Here is a 22577-nt window from a genome sequence, read left to right as displayed (position 1 = left end):
TCTCATTCTCTGTACTTTCATACTTAACTTGGATCTTATCAAGCCTAGTCTTCAAGTTAACGATCTTGTGACGAGCGGTCTTAAGCTGCAGAGAAGTGGGGGCAGAAATTTTAGACCCTTTCAAAGCAACAAACTCAGAATCCAACCTCTTGATCTCCTCGGCTGAGGAATAAGTTTCAGCTGCCATAGCCTTCGCCACCTCCTTGGCAGGCTTACTATATATGCATCATAGCAAGCAGAGCAGTCCTTTTATATTGGGTCGTATGCTTCGCAAATGAACTTGGGCAAACAACCTTTCTACCGCCATCAACAAACTTGGCACAAATGTCCATGTCTTCAAGCAAATCTAGTTTCAAAAGCACATAGATCTCAGCAGCCTCTCCAAAAGCAGCCTTAGTGGATTTCTCATAGGTTCACAGCTGCCCATGCAAGCAGTCTTCTCCTTCCTAGCAGGCGAATTAGTTTCAGCAACAAAGGGAGTGGGCTTCGGCGCCACTTTAGCAGCAGAGTCCACCTTATTGCTATTAATAGTGGCAAGCCTCTGCAAAGGTGAACCGGACTTAGCTCCCAATAGATATCTTGGTACAGACTTTGGCACTTGAGGCATGACATGACCTTTACGCTGAGCAATCCTATCAGCAATCATTCTAGCCATTCTCCACATGGCAGGCGCCACGGGCTCAGATCTAGCAGCCTCATTTTTTCTTCCCATTGGAAGAAGTTATGTCAATCATAGGCATCTCGGCAGCGAGCAGACCCTTATGAGCAGCGGAGGAAGTCCTCAGTTTTTTCTCAATCGACATTTCTTGAGCAGGCGGGGAAGATTTCTTCTTTCCACCTTCATTCATAGTAGGCTCCACGACAACGATCAGAAGAGCCAATGCATCTGCCTTGATCATCTTTACCTCATCTTTCGGGAGCAGTCCACCTTTCTTCCGACAAAAAGAGCTAAGCAGCCAATGCCATTTACGGTACTCAGCAGGGGAGCTCAACCTAACATTCCAGCAGGCAGGAAGCCTGCATGCCTAACATTCTAACAGCTCATAAGGCCCGCAACCTCTTCATTTCTCTCAATCGTCGGCCTGGCCCACGTCAAGTTCAAGAGCCCAAAGGACATGAGTTATGCGGCTCACTTAGCACTACATTTCAACGCTTCAATCTGCGGTCCCAACCGCACAAGCTGCCCATGGCTCTAGCCAAGTTGAGCAGCCTAAAGTAATGGTCCCTACCACAACACCTCCTCGGCCCATACCGAGCCGACTCCTGACCCCTGCCAGCCGACGTGCTGCATCACCCCGACAGCTGCCTTGTGACAGCACTATCCAAAAAGAAGACAAGAAAAATTAAATTTTTCTTATATCGGTGCGGCACGGAGAAGACAAAGAAACCAACGAAAGATGGTCCTTTGCATGGGCAAGATGTAAAAGATTAACATTATTTTTTTTTAGCAAGGGATGGCACCAATTAAATACAAATGACATAATCTTTCTTTGAAAGCAATTAACATTATTTTTTATTTAATTATAAAAATTATATATTACAATATTTATATTATAGTATATAATTTCCGACAATCCCACACATAAATAAAAAATTAGAAGAATTTGAGAGTACATGCAGATAAGAAATGTATCAAGAGAAGTGTCTTTTAGATTTGAACTTACACTAGTGAATACTTGTCGAATTTACTTGGTGATGCAATGGATGTGGAAGATCTTGAAATGCTCACCGCAACAGTAAACTGAGACAATAAGCAACACACATCACTAATCCTAATATATAACGGTTTATAGGGTTGTGTTGATTTTTATCCTGAACAGATCTTGGATTCATGAGAGCTTTAGAGAATTTAGTCATCTCATACTCATAGAAGCAAATTCTTCTTAGAATTAGATATTGTCATCTTTAGGAATTCTACCCGTTGTTAAGTAAATACCATTATATCTTAATGACATTTAAGCCACCCCCACAATTCTCTCATAATTGTGATTGCTAAAATGCATGAGATTGGTTGAAACATTTGAAGCTATTCTATCTTCCCAGGCCTTAAAGCCTCACTAGTCTTTTAAGATAAGCACGAAATCTTTCTTGCCATGACCAACCATGATCTAGCAAACTCATTGGTTGCCATGACAAATTTTGAATGCACGTCTTTAGGCCGGCATGCAAGTGTATGTACAGTTTTTATGAGGTTGAAATTCTAACTAGTCGCAACTTGCATTAATAATCCGTAGCAACTCTCGGATTATTTTCTGATTTTTGTATGACTTGAAACGATTTTTTCAACATACATGAGTAAAATAAAGGCAAGAAACACGTGGCAAATTAGTAAGGAATAAGAAGTAGAATTATTTTAATTCCAGAGTTCCATGCGTTTACTAAATATGGGACTAGATGATCTAATTTCTTTTCCTCAATTCTCCTACTTCGATTCCTTCCTTTTTCCATTTTTTGTCAAGTAAATATGCCCTTATACTATAGTAAGGGGGAAGGGATGTCTCGAATCTAGGATGCATAGGTAAAAACTCAATACCGCATCCACTAAGATATTGAACCACATACAAATTTCAAGATTTCGATATCTAAATATTGTCAATAATATAGCGAAATTAAGTTAAGATTCATAACTATCCGAACATATAGGGAAATTAACATTGTAATAGGCTAATAGCAAGTGCACTGTAAAAGATTTACCAACAAGGTAATAGCAGTGACATGCTAAGAAAACTCTACTGGTTAGAATATCCAAAGGACTAACACTAGGATCCACACAATCAAATTGAAATTATTAATAAACATAAAAGTAAGTCGTCCAAGAGCACCAATTGCATACTCCTCCCACGGAAGACAAGATCGAATCAGTCACCAACAACCTCCACCATCACATCTCTACCTTGCTCAAATCTCAACAGAAGAATCACTGCAACACTGCAAAATTCAAATCAGTTCATAGTAGAAAAATCGTCGCGGTAATATTTCGACATTAAACAACAAGAATCTAATGACAAGAAATGAATACATCAATGTAAGAAATTACCATTCGAAAACCAATAGAACTAACATTCAAATAGCTCATAGCTCTTGTTGAAACTGACTAAGAACAAGCTCACAGAAAAGCATTTTTGACTGTCTTTAGCACTCCATACATACAAACTCAGAATAAACGATATGCAACCAACCATGGAACATATTTTTAAACAAACAACTTAGAAAACTTCACAATCAATCAATCAATCAAGTTTCAAATTTCATACCTAGACTATCGCGGGTCTTTTAGTTTCACTCGAGCTAGCCGATTCATTTTCTTGTTGGGCTTGGGGAATTTCAATTCGCCTCGAATACTTGAGTTGTTTGAGCAAATCAGGATGCCCCTTTTGCAAATGCCAGTTCACGAATTCAGAACAAATGCCCTGTAATTAATGAGCAACTATTGATGTGTATATATAATCATCGAAATTAAAACCTACATAAATTAATAATTCAAAATATCAAAAATAAAAAATAACACTATTAATCGGAAGGGTTACTTACAAGGCAAGTGAACTGGGCCATCCATCTTTCATTCGTGAAATACTTGTCCATTAAAGTACTGAAGGCCTCAAAATCATGAATCACAAAGCTAGATTCATCTTCCCAAGAGATGATTGACCTCACATTGGCATCGATGGTTGACTCCATTAGAGCAGAGTACAACCTACCGACAAATGCCGGAGTATCCGCCGGAATTCCCCATGGATTTTCTTTATCGACCACCATGATATCTTGACTAACTCCTTCTGGATTTTGCTCCATCCGATGAATCTTGGCAATATGGGGTTTTGGATGTGAATTTGGGGGAAATGGTGTTCGAGAATTTGAAGAAATTTGTGCACTCCCACGGAATCACGTCCTTAAAAAGAGTATGTGTGTGTCATTGCCAAAGCCTATTGTGTCACAGCCCGTCCCGGGATTTTTATATCGGGAGCGTGAAATGAAGATACTACCCTTGACGTTGCTAAGGTTTGTGTGTGTAACGTTATTTGGTTTAAATTATTATAAGTTTTGGGGATTAAAAAAATTTGGTTTTGGAATTATGTGGTTAGGGAATTGGATGGATGGTGTGGATTAGAGTGGACCACACCTCACACTCCCTGCTCTCTCTCCCTTCCCATAGCTCTCTCTCTCTCCTCCCTCACGATCCCCTGCTCTCTCTCTCACCATATACGTACGGACGAAGAACAAACCACCCAAAACACAGTGGATCGAAGCAACCAAGGTAAGATTCTTCATCCTCTTGATGTTCTGAGTTGATTGTTACTAGTTTTAGGAAGGGAAACCTTCGAAATAACGTGAACCCGAACCCCCCATTTTTGGTCACTGTTCATGCACACGTGAAATGTTGTGTTTCAGGAAATTCTAAGCTTATAGTGAGCTTAGTGAGGTCCCAAGGAAGCTCGGAGTGCTTCGTTTGAAGGATTTGGACGTCGGGATCACGAGGGTTGAGTTTGGCCGGTTTTGCTTGGATTTTTCCGGTGAGATTTAGTTGTTTTTGGAGCTTAAAAATAACGTATCGTGATTCTACATGTTTGGGGCTTCATTTTGGTATAAAATACGAAGAAAACGGTTGAGAAACGAAGGAGAACAAGAAGTTTTAAAACTCGCCGGAATCCGGCCACCGGAAAAACCAGTCCGGCGACTGGCTGGGGAAGATGACGCGCGTAGGGGCGCGTGTGTTCGTGCGTTCCCTGGCGCGTGGGGGCGTGTGCGACACCAAAAAATTAATCTAAAAATTTCTCGACGTCCGTGACGTCAAGAAGGTTGATGTGGTATATTCATATACCTAATTTGAGCATCGTATGAGAAATTATTTCGAATTGTTGGTTATGTGTTTAAATTAACGTTTTTATAGTTGTTTCGCATATAGGTGACACTTATCCCGAGGACGAGCGCATCCAGGGACGTCACAGGGGTTACGACCCATCGACTTATCAGTGAGTGAGCAGTTTTGTTTTCGTATTACCTATATACAACTGTTTTTCCCAGAAAATGCGTTTATATGAAAATTATGATTTAAATTGCCATGCATGCAAATGTTGAGATATTTAGTTTGATAATCGATGCATATATATGTTAATTGACGCGGTGGACGCACAGGTGAGTTTTTATATTATTCAGATGAGTTATTTTATGAGAATTGCATTGAAAGCTCATAACCTGCACCCTAGGTGTTAGTGCTTATATTATTATTCATCACACCACACTCTCGTCTTGGATCCAAGTAGGTGGATGTCGTACAGACCATGTGAGGGTTCCGACATGCTAGTCGTATAGATCACTATATGTGATTCCGACTAGTGGGTGACCTTAGTTATGCGCGCTGATGATTGATGAGAGAAGCACTAGAGCGTATTTATACACCTTTCATCGTACAAACTACTATACGTAGTTCCGAGTGATGTGCAGTGTAGTGCCGTACAGGTCATAGTTGGTGACTCCGGCAGGGCCGTATAGGTCACTGTGGTGACTCCGGCTGAGTGGGATGTTGAGCTTTAGAATCAGCCGTACAGGACCATTGTAGGGTCTCCAGTTGATTTATTATTTCACTTGATTGATATTGATGCATTTCTGACTATATTTGGCATGGCATGGCATATTATTTCTGAGATGTTATGTTGATGGATATGAGCTAAGTTTTGATGATATGTCTATATATATGTTTATATACTATTTTTCTGAGGAAGCATACAGGTTTTACGGTGAGGGGTTAGAAATGTTTTAAATGAAATGTTTTGGAAAATCTTTGATTTTACTGACCCACTCATCATTGTTTTGCGCCCCTCTAGGTTCTAGTTAGCGGTTGGTGGCTCTCGAGGTCTTTTCGGCATTCTGACAGACGTTCTGCATGTAGGACTCACCTGCGGGTGATGTATTTTATTTTGGTCCTACTTGACTGCACTTAAACCTATGCTCTGAATTTATGTGTTTGCCTTATAACTCATCATTTTATTCTAGTAGGTGGTTCTACTAGAGATTGGTTTGAATTCCTTCATTTTCTGTTATATCTTGCTTCCGTGTCGCACTTTTGGTTACGTCACGCTCACGTGACGGCCAGCACGCCTTGATCCTCTGGGTCGGGGTGTGTCAGTTTGGTATCAGAGCCTAGGTTGCAGTCTTGTATAATTGTTAATGCTTTAATGATCTTTTGATGTTTTCTGTCAGAATTATGTCGCCTTGTAGAGAGCGTAGGGAGTCCCGCCGTACTCCTGAACCTAATTTCCCGGATATCACTCAGTTAGGGGAAGCAATGGCCCAGGCTTTTCAGAATGTAATCCGTCCTCCTCCCCCACCTCAGAGGACACCCCTGGAGACCATGTACAATTTGAAACTGGATCGTTTTATGGGTAATGAAGGTCACGATGGGGCAGAGAAATGGCTAGATCATATTGAAAAGACATTTCAGGTGATACAAAGTCAGGGGAACTTTCCGGCTGATAGGTGGGTTGAGACCACTACCTGGTTTTTGGCTTGAGAGCCGGCAGGTTGGTGGAGGAATCAGACGCAGTTTATGTCCCCAGCTATGGCATCTGATTGGGAAGTATTTAAAGATAATTTCAAGAAAAGATTTGTCCCCCCAGAGTATATTGATCGGAAGAAACGGGAATTTACTCGATTGAAACAGAAGAATATGACAGCTCATGAGTATTACAGAAAGTTTACTGATTTGTCTCGTTATGACCCTGATACAGCTGGTAATCAGGGAGAGATGCTTCGACGTTTCAAGTTGGGATCTAAGAAAAAGTGGTGGACTTTTGCCAGTGCACTTCCCTGCGCCGATTATCATGAGTTTTTCGAGATTTTGGTTAGGATGGAGGACTCTGATAATCTTCCCAGTGAGAGTGAGGATGACGAGGACAAGAATGACGGTCAGAAGAATGATGATAAAGTTAAGGGTATCTCTATTCCGGGACCTCGCAAGACGCAGAATTTTAAGAAGAGTGGAGCCAGTTCGAGTTCTTCTAGTGGAGGATATAGTATTACTTGCCCAAGGAGAGGTGGTGGTAGATTTTCTGGTGGGCCTAAATTTCAGAGGCAGAGGGATTCTGGTGGTGCTGGTGGTTCTGGAGCTCCGTGGTGTCGCCGTTGTAATTTTCGTCATCATGGTGAGTGTAGGAGAGGTAGTGGTGCTTGTTTTACTTGTGGGAAAATGGGACATCGGGCTTCTCAGTGCCCCCAGGGTCAACAGAGACCGCAGCAGACCACTATGCCACATCCAGCGCCGATTCAGCAGAGCTTTGGACCGGGCAGTTATGGCCAGTCGGGTCGTGGTGGTGCCTACCACTACCAGGGGGATGCTGCTCCGTATGCTTCCGGCCTTATCAGTATCCCCAGGAGCCTTATTCTCAGACAGGGTATTCTCAGGACTTTGGGGGTTATTCTTCTTATTCATCCATGCCAGTTGGTGGATCTCAGTGGCATCAGGGAGGTCAGCCCCGTCAGGGGGAAGTTGCTGCGGGTGGTGCAGGATCATCTAGGCAGCCTAATCAGTCAGGCCAAGGACGTGCTCCCCAGGGGCGAGGTAATCAAGGCAGTAGAGGTCATGGTGGACGACAGCAAGCTTAGGGGCGTGTTAATCACATCTCACTGCAAGAGGCTCAGAACCATCCAGATTTGATCATGGGTACGTTAAATGTTCTTGGTCATTTTGCTAAGGTTTTGATTGATTGTGGTGCTACGCACTCTGTGATTTCTCATACGTTTGCTCAAATGACTCAACCTCACCCTTCACCTCTAGGATTTGATTTAGAGTTTGCCATGCCTAGAGGAGATAAATGTTATGTTGATAGTGTATATCTTGGGTGTCCAGTGATGGTAGAGGGCATAGTTATGCCAGCTGATCTTATCCCGTTAGATATTGTGGATTTTGATGTGATTCTAGGGGCTGATTGGTTGCACTATAATCGTGCCCATATTGATTGTTATGGTAAATCAGTTACTTTTTATCGTCCTGGACTACCCGAGGTTACTTTTGTGGGCGAAAGAGGTGGGGTGAGACATGGTGTTATCTCTGCCATAAGAGCAAGGAAATTATTATCGAAGGGTTGTCAGGGATATTTAGCACATGTGGTGTTAAATGATGTTGTTTCTCCTAGTATAGAAGAAGTTGGTGTGGTCAGACATTATCCTGATGTATTTCCTGATGATTTACCGGGGCTGCCGCCAGACAGAGAGGTGGAATTCTCTATTGATTTGCTTCCAGGTACTGACCCTATATCTCTAACTCCTTATAGAATGGCTCCTACTGAGTTGAGAGAATTGAAAATTCAGTTGCAAGAATTAATTGATAAGGGTTTCATTCAGCCTAGTTCGTCACCTTGGGGAGCTCCAGTATTATTTGTGAGGAAGAAAGATGGACCTCTGAGATTATGCATTGACTATAGGCAATTGAACCGGGTAACGATTAAAAATCGTTATCCATTGCCTCGTATCGACGATCTGTTTGATCAGCTGAAAGGTGTGTGTGTATTTTCTAAGATTGATTTGAGATCCAGTTATTATCAGTTGAAGATTAAAGAGGAAGATGTACCTAAGACAGCTTTCCGAACCCGTTACGGACATTATGAATTTCTGGTTATGCCATTTGGGTTGACTAATGCACCTGCAGCTTTCATGAGGTTGATGAATGAGGTATTCCAGCAATATCTTGATAAATTTGTTATTGTTTTTATTGATGGTATTCTGGTATACTCTAAATCTAAAGCAGATCATATCCGACATCTTAACTTGGTATTAAAGAAATTGAGGGAGCATCAGTTGTATGCTAAGTTCAGTAAATGTCAGTTTTGGTTGACTGAAGTGGCATTTTTGGGGCATGTTGTATCGGCTCAAGGAATCCAAGTTGATCCTCAAAAGATAGCGGCAGTGGAGAATTGGGAGCAACCTCGAACCGTCACTGAGGTACGAAGTTTTCTTGGTTTAGCAGGTTATTACCGACGGTTTGTTCAGGATTTTTCTATGATTGCTTTGCCGTTAACGAAGTTGACCAGGAAGGATGTTAAATTCGAGTGGGATGAGAATTGTGAGCGAAGTTTCCAGCAATTGAAATATTGCCTCACTCATGCTCCAGTATTGGTACTTCCTGACGATAGTGGTAATTTTGAGATTTATAGTGATGCTTCCTTGAATGGTTTGGGATGTGTTTTGATGCAGCATAATAGAGTGATTGCCTATGCTTCTCGGCAGCTGAAAAATCATGAAAGGAACTATCCCACTCACGATCTTGAGTTGGCGGCCATTGTTTTTGCCTTGAAGATTTGGAGGCATTATTTATATGGTGAGAAGTGTAAGATCTTCACTGATCACAAGAGTCTTCAGTATCTGTTTACTCAGCATGATCTTAATCTTCGTCAGCGAAGGTGGATGGAATTGTTAAGTGATTATGACTGTACTATTGAGTATCATCCGGGTCGTGCTAATGTGGTAACTGACGCACTGAGTAGGAAACCTCAAGGTAAACTCAATGCCTTATATGCTAGCCGTGTTCCTCTTCTTGCTGAACTGAGGGCAACTGGAGTAAAGTTGGAGTTGGAAGATCGAAGTGGAGCCTTTCTTGCTAGTTTTCAAGTCAGGCCAGTTTTGATTGATCGTATACTCGAAGCTCAGATGGTGGATGAGGAAATTCAAGAAATGGTTCAGTTAAGAAGTGAAGGGAAAAAGAAAGACCTTAGGATTCGGGAATCAGATGGTATGCTTATGCAGGAAAATAGAATGTATGTTCCGAATAATGAGGAATTAAAGAAGGAAATATTGGATGAAGCGCATTGTTCAGCTTATGCGATGCACCCGGGAGGCACTAAGATGTATCATACCATTCGACCATTTTATTATTGGCCGGGTATGAAAAGGGAAATTGCTGAGTATGTGAGTACATGTATTATCTGCCAGCAAGTTAAAGCAGAAAGAAAGAAGTCTTTTGGGCGAATGCAGCCACATCCCGTTCCCCAGTGGAAATAGGAAAATATAACCATGGACTTCGTGTATAAACTTCCTCGTACACGAAACGGATTTGATGGTATTTGGGTGATTGTGGATCGACTTACCAAGTCAGCACATTTCATTCCAGTGGGGGAGAAGTATCCTCTGAATAAATTGGCTAGGTTGTTCATTACGAAGATTGTGAAGTATCATGGAGTTCCAGTGAATATTATTTCTGATCGAGACCCAAGATTTACTTCTAAATTTTGGGTAGCTTTTCAGGAAGTTCTTGGTACGCAATTGCTTTACAGCACTGCTTATCATCCTCAAACTGATGGGCAATCAGAGAGGACGATTCAGACGTTGGAGGATATGTTGAGATCTTCAGTGTTACAATTCGGTGATTCCTGGCATGATCGTCTGGACTTGATGGAATTTGCCTACAATAATAGTTTTCACTCGAGCATTGGTATGTCACCATTTGAGGCACTTTATGGTAGGGCGTGTCGTGCACCATTGTGTTGGTCTGAGGTTGGTGAAAGAGTGTTAGAAGGCCCAGAGATTGTGGATGAGACTACTCAAAATATTCAGGTGATTAAGTCTAACCTGAAAGCAGCCCAAGATCGACAGAAGAGTTTAGTTGATCGATATGCCACTGATCGAGTGTATAATGTGGGCGATTGGGTGTTTTTGAAATTGTCACCTTGGAGAGGTGTGGTACGATTTGGAAAAAGAGGGAAGCTAAGTCCGAGATACATTGGACCCTATGTGATCACTGAAAGAGTTGGTGAAGTTGCCTACCGGTTGGAGTTGCCCCCGGAGTTATCTAAGGTCCATAATGTGTTCCACGTCTCTATGCTTCGACATTATATTTCTGATCCTTCTCATGTGATCCCTTCTCAACCGCTAAAGATTAATCCGGATATGACATATGATAAGGAACCAGTCACTATCTTGGATTGGAAAGATAAGGTTCTAAGAAACAAGACGGTGAGTTTGGTGAAGGTGTTATGGAGGAACCATTCCGTAGAAGAAGCTACCTGGGAGACAGAAGATCGTATGAGAGAGATGTACCCAAGATTATTCTATGGGTATTAAGTGGTTTAATTGGTTATGGGAATTTCGGGGACAAAATTCTATAAGGAGGGGAGATTGTCACAGCCCGTCCCAGGATTTTTATATCGGGAGCGTGAAATGAAGATATTACCCTTGACGTTGCTAAGGTTTGTATGTGTAACGTTATTTGGTTTAAATTATTATAAGTTTTGGGGATTCAAAAAAATTGGTTTTGGAATTATGTGGTTAGGGAATTGGATGGATGGTGTGGATTAGAGTGGACCACACCTCACACTCCATGCTCTCTCTCCCTTCCCGTAGCTCTCTCTCTCTCCTCCCTCACGATCCCCTGCTCTCTCTCTCACCATATACGTACGGACGAAGAACAAACCACCCAAAACACTGTGGATCGAAGCAACCAAGGTAAGATTCTTCATCCTCTTGATGTTCTGAGTTGATTGGTACTAGTTTTAGGAAGGGAAACCTTCGAAATAACGTGAACCCGAACCCCCCATTTTTGGTCACTGTTCATGCACACGTGAAATGTTGTGTTTCAGGAAATTCTAAGCTTATAGTGAGCTTAGTGAGGTCCCAAGGAAGCTCGGAGTGCTTTGTTTGAAGGATTTGGACGTCGGGATCACGAGGGTTAAGTTTGGCCGGTTTTGCTTGGATTTTTCCGATGAGATTTAGTTGTTTTTGGAGCTTAAAAATAGCGTATCGTGATTCTACATGTTTGGGGCTTCATTTTGGTATAAAATACGAAGAAAACGGTTGAGAAACGAAGAAGAACAAGAAGTTTTAAAACTCGCCGGAATCCGACCACCGGAAAAACCAGTCCGGCGACTGGCTGGGGAAGATGACGCCCGTGGGGGCACGTGTGTCCGTGCGTTCCCTGGCGCGTGGGGGCGCGTGCGACACCAAAAAATTAATCTAAAAATTTCTCGACGTCCGTGACGTCGAGAAGGTCGATGTGGTATATTCATATACCCAATTTGAGCATCGTATGAGAAGTTATTTCGAATTGTTGGTTATGTGTTTAAATTAACGTTTTTATAGTTGTTTCGCATATAGATGACACTTATCCCGAGGACGAACGAATCCAGGGACGTCACGGGGGTTACGACCCATCGACTTATCAGTGAGTGGGCAGTTTTGTTTTCATATTACCTATATACAACTGTTTTTCCCAAAAAATGTGTTTATATGAAAATTATGATTTAAATTGCCATGCATGCAAATGTTGAGATATTTAGTTTGATAATCGATGCATATATATGTTAATTGACGCGGTGGACGCACATGTGAGTTTTTATATTATTCAGATGAGTTATTTTATGAGAATTGCATTGAAAGCTCATAACCTGCACCCTAGGTGTTAGTGCTTATATTATTATTCACCACACCGCACGCTCGTCTTGGATCCAAGTAGGTGGATGTCGTACAGACCATGTGAAGGTTCCGACATGCTAGTCGTATAGATCACTAGATGTGATTCCGACTAGTGGGTGACCTTAGTTATGCGTGCTGATGATTGATGAGAGAAGCACTAGAGCGTATTTATACACCTTTCATCGTACAGACTACTATACGTAGTTTCGAGTGATGTGCAGTGTAGTGCCATACAGGTCACAGTTGGTGACTCCGGCAGGGCCGTATAGGTCACTGTGGTGACTCCGGCTGAGTGGGATGTTGAGCTTTAGAATCAGCCGTACAGGACCATTGTAGGGTCTCTGGTTGATTTATTATTTCACCTGATTGATATTGATGCATTTCTGACTATATTTGGCATGGCGTGGCATATTATTTCTGAGATGTTATGTTGATGGATATGAGCTGAGTTTTGATGATATGTCTATATATATGTTTATATACTATTTTTCTGGGGAAGTATACAGGTTTTACGGTGAGGGGTTAGAAATGTTTTAAATGAAATGTTTTGGAAAATCTTTGATTTTACTGACCCACTCATCATTGTTTTGCGCCCCTCCAGGTTCTAGTTAGCGGTTGGTGGCTCTCGAGGTCTTTTTCGGCATTCTGACAGATGTTCTGCATGTAGGACTCACCTACGGGTGATGTATTTTATTTTGGTCCTACTTGACTACACTTAAACCTATGCTCTGAATTTATGTGTTTACCTTATAACTCATCCTTTTATTCTAGTAGGTGGTTCTACTAGAGATTGGTTTGAATTCCTTCATTTTCTGTTATATCTTGCTTCCGTGTCGCACTTTTGGTTACGTCACGCTCACGTGACGGCCAGCACGCCTTGATCCTCTGGGTCGGGGTGTGTCATATTGCATGTCATATTTTTTTTTTTAAAAAAAACTAAAAAGTTTCACGTACAATGTGTGTGGGCATACCATTCTTTCTCTTTCTATTTCTCTCCTTCAATTTTAAAAACTAAACTAAATCATTTTACACACACACATTTTGTGTGTGAGCATACGCTTTCTCTCTCTTCCTCTCTCCTTCAAATGTAAAAACAAAATAAAAAAAATTTACACACATTTTGTGTGTGGGCATAGTTCTCTCTCTTTCTCTCCTTCAATTTTAAAAACAAAATAAAAAAAATTTACACACATTTTGTGTGTGGGCATAGTTCTCTCTCTTCCTTTGGAACCCCTTTTCTATTCGAATGAGAAAATCTGAGCACCCGCCGAATTGGTAAGGCAGACGTATCAATCCAACCCATACAATTCATTCATTAAAAAAAATTCTCTCTTCCTCTCTCCTTCAATTTTAAAAACAAAACTAAAAATTTTCACACATTTTGTGTATGGCATACATTCTCTCTCTCATTCAATTTTAAAAACAAAACTACTAAAATTTCATACTTTGTGTGTGGGCATACTTTCTCTCTCTCTTCCTCTCTCCAATTTTAAAAACAAAACTAAAAAAAATCACACATTTGTATGTGGACTTACATTCTCTCTCTCTCTCTCTCTTCCTCTCTCCTTCACTTTCAAAATAAAATTAATAAAATTTTACACACTCTGTGTGTGGGCATACGTTCTCTCTCTCTCCCTCCCTCTCTCTCTCTCTCTCCCCTTCAATTTTAAAAACAAATCGAAAAAAAAATTCACATACACTTTGTGTGTGGGCATATACTAGTATTAATGGAAAAAAGTCAATAAACACGTGGAAAAATTTAATTGGCTCAACGACTCACAAATTAGTGCTTTCAAATTCGTTTGGATTATGAATACAAAGGTAAGCATCGCGCAAGTCATGACTCACAACAAAAGAAAAGGAAAGTTTGATTGTATTTTTGGTTCCTAAAAAAAAATGTTTTGATAAGGTTGGGAGAGGGGGGGGGGGGGGGAAGGATTCAAATTTGTAAGGAATAGGAAGTAGAATTATTTTAATTATAGAGTTTCACTAGAAAAATTTTACGCACTTTGCTGCGAGATTTCAAATTATAATGAACAACCACCATGAATAATATTCATAGAAAATTTCCCTCAAAAGGTAATAGCAACACAATCGCATTTTCAAATGCAACAATTTAGACAACACACATTTTACTTGAGCAAGTCCCACAAAATCACAAATCAACATAGTCATCTCCAAATAATTGAAAAACCAAGAGATAGGTGAATAATGGCAAAATAAGTTAATTCAGTTTGTATTTATATTCTATTAAGTTGACATCAAGAGCCAATATATTTAGGGAGTTTTAATGAAAAGAGCTTCCACAAACTTTTTTTAAACAAAAAACTAATAATAATTTTATTTAATGACAAAAACTTGAAATTTAATGAAAATGACAAAATTTTAATATAATAAAAAAAAGTAAAAAGAAAAATTGAAAAAGCTTACCTGTATAGTTCCTAATCCCCCTCCCCTCCCTTTCCGTAGCCCCGGCCTCGGCCCAGTGGCATCAGGGTGATTGCTTGGGACCCAAAAAAATTAAGTTGTTTTATATGTGTATGAGATTGTTGTATTTCATATAGTAAACGCTCATTATGAGTATCACCATGCTTTAGATGGCAGAGTGGGTTTTTGTGGTTTTTGTTTCCGTGCCCACCCAGGTTCAATTCCCTCTCTCAACATAAAGTAGTGGATAGTTTCCCACTTTTTTCGTTGTGTTTTTTTTTTTTTTTTGGTCTACTTTTAAATAACAAACGAACGTTAATTAGGTTGTTAAATGTGGCATTTTCAGTAGTGGTTTTTTGTTTTCAGATTGAATTTACTTGCAAAATCATGTTCAAGTTTGTCTAAATATAAATTCGGATTTTTTTTTTTATCTATTGACAATCTTTTCATGTTTAAGTAATAAAGTGTAGTCATTATCTTTTTATTGAACAAAGTGTTGTTATTGACAATCCAAAAATATTATCCTACACTTTTGTATAATTTTTCCCTTATGATTTTATATATTTAGAATGAACCGCAACTTCTTATGAGAGCTTGAGAAACAAAAACATAGTTGAATTACTATGTGCCCGTTAGTAGTAGCAATTTGTTGTTTTCATATGTTGATTACATATAGAAATTAGAGATCTTAAATATGAAAAATTCATTTCAAAGGTTTCATAATGTGCAAGTGGCTTGCAAATCAGTTAGTTAAAAGTGTTAACTTTTGTGCTCAAGGACTCGGTTTCATAATCTGCAAGGGTTGAATTTGCAGAGACCCCTTCTCCTCTCTATCTATCTATCTCTCTCTCTCTCTCTCTTTTCTCTATTTCTCTCTCTAAATCTCCACAATCTTCACCTCCACTCTCTCTGTCTAAAACCCTAAACGCCATTTTCTTCGATGCGATCTCGTCCTCTCCACGGTCATTTGGTCGCCAACACGGCCACGACGTCGTTTCAGCTTCTGATTTCATTGCATTTGTCGAGATTTTCACTTATCGTTGTCGAAATGGCCTTCTTGTAGACGATGTTGATGAGAGCATCAGTGTCTCTATTAAGGAAATATTATTATAATTGTATTATGAATTTCTAGCTTAGGTGAAATTCCACAGATCAGGGAAAAGTTACATGCCTTTCCTAGCCTAGGTCAATCCCACGAATTGGGGATCACGGCTTGCATGCCATAAATTGTAAATATGTATTAATTGTAAAGTGTTATATATAATCTTTGTATGAGGAACAGTTAGGCAATTGAAGAAAATCATTCACCCAATTGTCTATTACTCAAACCTAGTTAATTTGCCCTTCAATCTTTCCTTTGGTTTCTTAAGAGTCTCTTCAGGCCACGCCGTAGTTTTAGGCTCTGAGTCTGAAATCGATGCTTCATCAACATCAACGGCGTCGTTTGGTTGCCAGTCTAGAACTTGAGATTTGTGATCACCATCTAGGGTTTCGAAATGTCTGTCTCCAAGAAGCCGAGATATGAATTTTGAACTCAAATGCGAGTGATTTAAGGCTATTCGGTTTCTTGAGGAAAACAAAGTTGGGGCTCTGTATTTTTGGCTAGCCAAACAGAGGATTAACTGAGAAATTTATGATTTTGTGTATTGATTACCGGCTACGGTGGTGGTAGTGTGGCTTTGCCGTCGTCGATTTTCTACTTTTTAGAAAGGAGAGGGACGAGAGAGTTGGGAGAGAGGGAGAGGTTGAGAGACAGTAAAGGGGATTTTTTTTTTGAATTTTTAATTTCCACGTGGACTCCTTAATAACACGTGGTGCCCAGTCATTATCCACATGGGCGTCACGTCATCAGTTAACGGGATACTTAACAGCCAGACTAAATGATGTATGAGACTGTCCTAAAATTAATACTTCAAGTATGACTTTGGGACAAAAAAAAATCCATGTATCAAATGTTGAAAACCACAAAATTTAAGGGTAGTAAACTGAGATTTATCCTATATATATTTATAAAGAGAGAAAATGGGCATAAGGAGAGAAGAGAGCGAAAGGGGTGGCGCCAAGTGGAAGATGAAAGATGAGAGAGAGAAGAGAAGTGGACGAAAGGAGGAAGAGAGAGGGGAGAGAGAAAGAAAGAGGGGAAGAGGGGGGGGGGGAGTGGAAAAGAAAGGAGGGAAAGAGAAAAATGGTCGTTGGGCCAATTTGTTGAGTTGGTTAATCTTGAATTTTATTCTAACTGTTAAAGAAAGTCAAAAAAATTTACCCACTGCCATCGAAAACAAAAGGCCATACCCATCCAATTACATATTTCTATTCTATCATTGTAATATAGACAAAGAAACTCAAAGTATTAACAAACAAAAAAGTTTATAGACAGTTGTGCCAAGAGCACCAATTGCACACTCCTCCCACAGAAGAAGGATGTGGCTTTTTCCCATTTTCGTACCTAGATAGTCCACCTCCGCTTCTCAGTTGGCGGATCCCTCTCCCTCACCTTTGCTGGCTGCAAAAGAATCAGATTTAACATATTAAAAAGTTAGCTAAGCAATAGGAGCAAGTTGTATTAGTTGTTAAACATTCTGCTAATCAGTTTTGTACTTGTTAGTGGTTGATAGCTTTCCATTGTTTGTCATTGGAGAGCAAAGATTTCCTTTCCCAATTGTATAAAAGTACCAAATGTAAACTAATCATTTTCAAACAAATACTACTCTTCTTATTACATATTAGTTTTTGCCGCCTTCAAAAGAATCAATATGAATTTAACAAATTAGGAAGTAACTTTATACCCACAACTTTGTCCGTAATCATGTTGAATTGAGAAAGGCAATTCGGCTGCCCTCTTTGCAATGATGGGTGATTGAACTTGCATTTGATCCCCTATAGTTGGCATAAAAAATAAAATACAAAAATTAGCAATCAATTATTAACTACGTTGAGAAAAATCAAAGAACAATGAAGAATTGAGAAAGATGAACAATTTGAAGACTAGTAGAAACTATAAATCAATATCGTTATACATACATCACCATATTACTGATTATATGATTACCAACATGAACTGTGCTTAACAAGACTGCGAACGCCCATGAACTTTATACTTACAACTTGAAAACTAACAGACATAAATCACCATATTACTGATAATATCCACCCATGAACTGTGCTTAACAAGGCTATGAACACCCATGGACAGATGACTATGAAGAATTTGCACCATCGCCATCGTTTCAACTCTTGACCAAGGTTAATCAACAAGTGACCAAATGAGAGTGACTGTTGGATCTATCCGCTTGTGAATAAATCTAAAGTTTTTGGAATTTTTGTTCAGTTCTATGCATATATTTCCAATTAAGTAGAAAAAAAATATAAAAATCTGATTAAATTTAGAACCAACCCCTTATCTAAACACAACAAAGAAAAAAGAAAAAAGAAAGAAGAAAAAAGGGGGTCATGAGAAAGAAACCCAACAAAGGCAAAGCTCCAAGAATCACGGGAAAAGCCAACCCTATCAAAGAAAGCAACTTTTGTTCCAACTTATTAACTTAGACTTCCCTGGATCTGAGGCAACCTATCTCTGCCTCTTGAAATTCAACTCTCTCTCTCTCTCTCTCTCTCTCTATCTCTCTCTACAAATAATTATGACCATTTGCTAAGCAGGACAAGCAAGAAGGTAAAAGAAGAAGAATGACTACCCAATTTGTCAACTGTATAGTCTTTCCCTCCCTCCCTCCTTCCCCCCCCCCCCCTCCCCCTTCTCACTCTCTCCCTAAACTTCTTTTAAACAGCTGAAATCCATGAAAAGGATCAAAGAAATCAAGAAAACAAGATATGGGCCAATTAAAAAACCCAGCTCAAACATGACTGCCGTTTACAATATGGTGGTGGTGAGTTCATTAGTAAGTGTTCAAGACTTTCTTGCATCTAAAGGCATTCAACACATATACACTACACAGCAAAATGAGATGGCTTGATTGAAACAGCCATTACTCTTCTTTCTGCAGCCTCATTGCCTCAGAAATTTCTAATTGAATCTAAAAGAGGCTTTGTACCCAAGAATTCAACATAAAAACACACCCAACAACTAATCTAGCAATCAATTACTCAAAAGAACAACAGAAAGCTTACGTAGTGGAAAAATCTAGCTGGCCATTTCTTATGCCTGAAAAACAGTGCGCCCATGAGTAGATCGAACCCCTTATAATCTTTTATTTCGAACGACAAATCGTCCTCCTTCCAAGAGAGGACTTCTCTGGTACGAGGATCTGTTATGGATTGGGCGAGCATGACATACAGCTTGTAGATAAAAGTTGAACTTCCCATCGGAATCCCCAAGTTGCAGGCGATTTGTCGATCTTAATCTGGCCAAATCCACCATTTGAACAGGGATTTCAGTGTCATGGGTGTTCAGCGAGCAGTTGATCGGGATTTCAGTGTCATGGGTGTTCAGCGAGCAGTTGATCACACCTTCCATTGAATTGGATGTGAATTAGGGAAAATTCGGATGTGAATTGGGGGAAATTTGGAGAAGGAAAGTGTTCGGGTTTAGGCCGTCGCTTGGAAAATGGGAAATGTGAAGTCGCGACTCGACTGTGAGACTTTCGGCATTTTACGCCGTTGTTTGCCTCGATTGGATTGTATTAGGAACCAAAAATACAATCCACTCATGGTAAATGACGGCGTAAAATGCCGAAAGTCTCACAGTCGAGTTGCGACTTCACATTTCCCATTTTCCAAGCGACGGCCTAAACCCGAACACTTTCCTTCTCCAAATTTCCCCCAATTCACATCCGAATTTTCCCTAATTCACATCCAATTCAATGGAAGGTGTGATCAACTGCTCGCTGAACACCCATGACATTGAAATCCCGATCAACTGCTCGCTGAACACCCATGACACTGAAATCCCTGTTCAAATGGTGGATTTGGCCAGATTCAAGATCGACGAATTGCCTGCAACTTGGGGGATTCCGATGGGAAGTTCAACTTTTGGTGCGCCTAAAATGGGTGGAACATGTTGTTCTACGGGACGAGTTTTTGGTGAATTTTCGTTCCGCCTCACCCCCTGGAACGACTCGTTCCACATCCGTGGAACACAAAATTATAACATCTTCGTCTCATTCTTCTTCCTCCTTGTTTCCATCCGAGGACATCTTTGCTCCCTCTCCGTTCCATCATGTCCTATCGCGTCCCGTCCCGTCTCATTCCGTTTCATCCTGTCCCGTCTGCATACCAAACGATACCAAAAGCCCCCTCTCCATGTTTTGGGTTGATTTTTGAAATGGTCACGAGGGTTTAAATTTCCACATTGCTTTATAAAGTTTTGAAAGTATATCTATTTACACATTTATTTATTGAATTATTCGAATCTTTATTTAATTTATGTTACATTAGGCATAATTTCGTATTTCAGTTTGACATGTAAACTATATTTGCACCACATAGCATAAAAACCGTATAAATTTAATAGATACCTAAACGTTCAGATATACAAAATGTTTATAACTTCAAAACATTAAGGGGCAATGTGAGAAATAAAACAAACATCATGGTCCAATTTAAATATCACTTTAAACCTTAAGACCATCTCCAAACGAGATGTCGAATCTTAAGTGGAACCTCAAGCAATCAAATTTGAAGGTATGAAGAAACTCCAACTGTGGATTGACATATGAAAAAATGTGATGTCAATTAGTTTCTTAATTATTTTATTGTGTGATTTCCATTAATGCACCAATTATAAATCTTAAAAATTATTTTGATTGATTTCTTTTTAGAAATGAGTCCTACAAATATCATTTATAACAAACAAAAAAACATATGGGTTTGAGAAATAGAAAATCTAACGCTAACACATCAGTCATCAAATTAACATTACACATTTAACTCAAACATTTTTTTTTGTTAGAAAATAACTAAACTAAAGAGAAAAACCCCTAGGGCAACCCGTTTGAGTACAACCAAAGAGAAAGGCCTGACGAGCAGCCACCGGAAGAGTTCTATCCCAGATATGAAAATCATTAACAGAGAAACCAACACTAGTGATGCTATCCGCCAATAAATCGGCCTCCCTGAACACATGTTTCCCGCTAATATCCTCAAAGAAACCCGCCAGTCGATGAACGTCCTCCAGGATAGTTCTCTGTCTCCAAGGAACGTTATAAAAGCCGGGATAGACTCAATAGTCAATAACAAGGTTCCAGTCGCTTTCAATAATGATCCGCTTAAAGCTTCCAGATTTAGCCATCCAGGGGCCGTCCCGCAACACCAAACATTCCGCAACTGAGATGGTATTCTGACTAATACTTCGAGCCCCTGCAACGATAGGCTCGCCATTCTCATTTGTGATCACTAAACCCGAGGCCGCTTGCTGACTAATGACTGAGCGGCTGAGCCATCAAAATTGAGCTTCACAAAACCACCGCTCGGAGGGGACCACCAGATGGAACTAGGATGAGAGTCATGCCAACTAGCAATACCAGGCAACTTTTGATTTGCTATAAGATGATCTCTGCCCTAATAGCGGAGATAACAATTCTTGTATAGTAAGGCTTTTTATTTTGGAAAACAACGAGATCTCTTTCTATCCAAATCTACCAGCAAATAAGAAGCGCCTTATTTAAATCACACAAGTCATCTTCACTCTTGTGGTGCACGAATTGAAGCCAATAGTTGAACACAAGAGTTGATTCGTCAGTAAAGAATTAGAAATAGTTGGGTTATTCCAAACCTGCCTTGCAAAATTACAATTTATAAACAAGTGACTTAACTTTCATCCTCCAAGTTACAGAGGGGACAAATGGTTGGGATAGTATTAACATGCCTAGCTAAACGGTTTATTGTGTGGAGCCTACCCAGAATGAGGAGCCAGCTAAACACTTTTACTTCATGGGGAAGATTATGGTTCCACATTCTCTTTAAAAGATCCTTAGATCAAGAGTCAACATGCCTAGCTAAACGGTTTCACGTTGCAGATTTAACCGAGAATTTACCATTAGCATGCCTAGCTAATGGGGAAGATTAACATGCCTAGCTAACCGGTTTCACGTTGCAGATTTAACCGAGAATTTACCATTAGCATTCGGTCTTCAACATCAAGAGTCACATTGAGGAACCAAAGGCAACGAAATGCTACAAATCTTGTTAACAATGTCATCATCAACAATAGAAGACACCAATTGTCTATTCCACTGGCCATTATCAATAGTCTCCCTTCTCATTCACTCTTAGTTTCAGTTGCAGCACCGCTCACCCACGCCACATGGGGACTTAAATTACCAACTTGTAATTTAGGGGGAGTTTGTTTACCTTCTTTAGCTCTCACTGGATTGGATTAAAGATTTAGTGCAATCCGTGTTTGTTTGCTCTCGGGACTAACATTAGTGGTACTAGGGAGGACTCGCCTCGACTAACAATAGGGCTAGCTGGTCTTAGTGTGTCTCATCCAAAACCATTGGGATGCATTTGTTACACAAGACTATCTCGGACTGGACTAACTTGAGGGATTAAGCTGGACCGGCTTAGAATAGACTAAGCTGGACTAGCTTAGTGAAGTGTTTGATGCTCTGTTGGACTAAAAAGCAAGATAAATAATATTATATTATTTAATTAATAAATATTAATATTTTATTATTATCCTATATTTTTCTCCCTCTTTTCCTTCTTTCACCGTCACTCTCTCCCTTTTTCTCTCCTTTCTCCGTCCCACCCTTCATTATCCCAGATTAGACATCTCAATTTCAGTCTCTATCTCTCCT

General features: G+C 40.0%; 1 protein-coding gene and 1 long non-coding RNA gene across 3 annotated transcripts in view; one reads left to right on the top strand and one right to left on the bottom strand.

The window, feature by feature from the left end:
• LOC126619237 (uncharacterized) overlaps positions 1 to 22577 on the top strand; it is a 32554-nt gene that overhangs the window by 7558 nt on the left and 2419 nt on the right. The window lies entirely within an intron of this gene.
• LOC126619236 (uncharacterized) lies at positions 17096 to 19435 on the bottom strand. Of its 2 annotated transcripts, none has more exons than XM_050287535.1 (3): positions 18949 to 19435; positions 17610 to 17700; positions 17096 to 17326 (listed from the first exon to the last, which is right to left on the bottom strand). In XM_050287535.1, the coding sequence occupies exons 1-3, from the start codon at positions 19141 to 19143 to the stop codon at positions 17292 to 17294; spliced, it is 321 nt and encodes a 106-aa protein (XP_050143492.1). In that variant the 5' UTR covers positions 19144 to 19435; the 3' UTR covers positions 17096 to 17291. The 2 variants fall into 2 exon arrangements, with proteins under 2 accessions (XP_050143492.1, XP_050143491.1); XM_050287534.1 differs by having other exon boundaries at positions 17614 to 17700; positions 18949 to 19434.

This window comes from Malus sylvestris, chromosome 4, assembly GCF_916048215.2.
Source record: "Malus sylvestris chromosome 4, drMalSylv7.2, whole genome shotgun sequence".
Classification (NCBI taxonomy): Eukaryota; Viridiplantae; Streptophyta; class Magnoliopsida; order Rosales; family Rosaceae; genus Malus; species Malus sylvestris.
The sequence above is the reverse complement of the archived record's forward strand: the minus strand, read 5'-3'. Positions and strand labels throughout refer to the sequence as shown.

Excerpts from the sequence above, each read along its gene's own strand:
- LOC126619236 (XM_050287534.1), bottom strand. The coding sequence starts at position 19,143 with ATGGGAAGTTCAACTTTTATCTACAAGCTGTATGTCATGCTCGCCCAA. Across the intron at positions 17,701-18,948 it reads CAGCTAGATTTTTCCACTAC|GGGATCAAATGCAAGTTCAA; the intron begins GTAAGCTTTCTG and ends TGCCAACTATAG. Across the intron at positions 17,327-17,613 it reads ACATGATTACGGACAAAGTT|CCAGCAAAGGTGAGGGAGAG; the intron begins GTGGGTATAAAG and ends ATTCTTTTGCAG.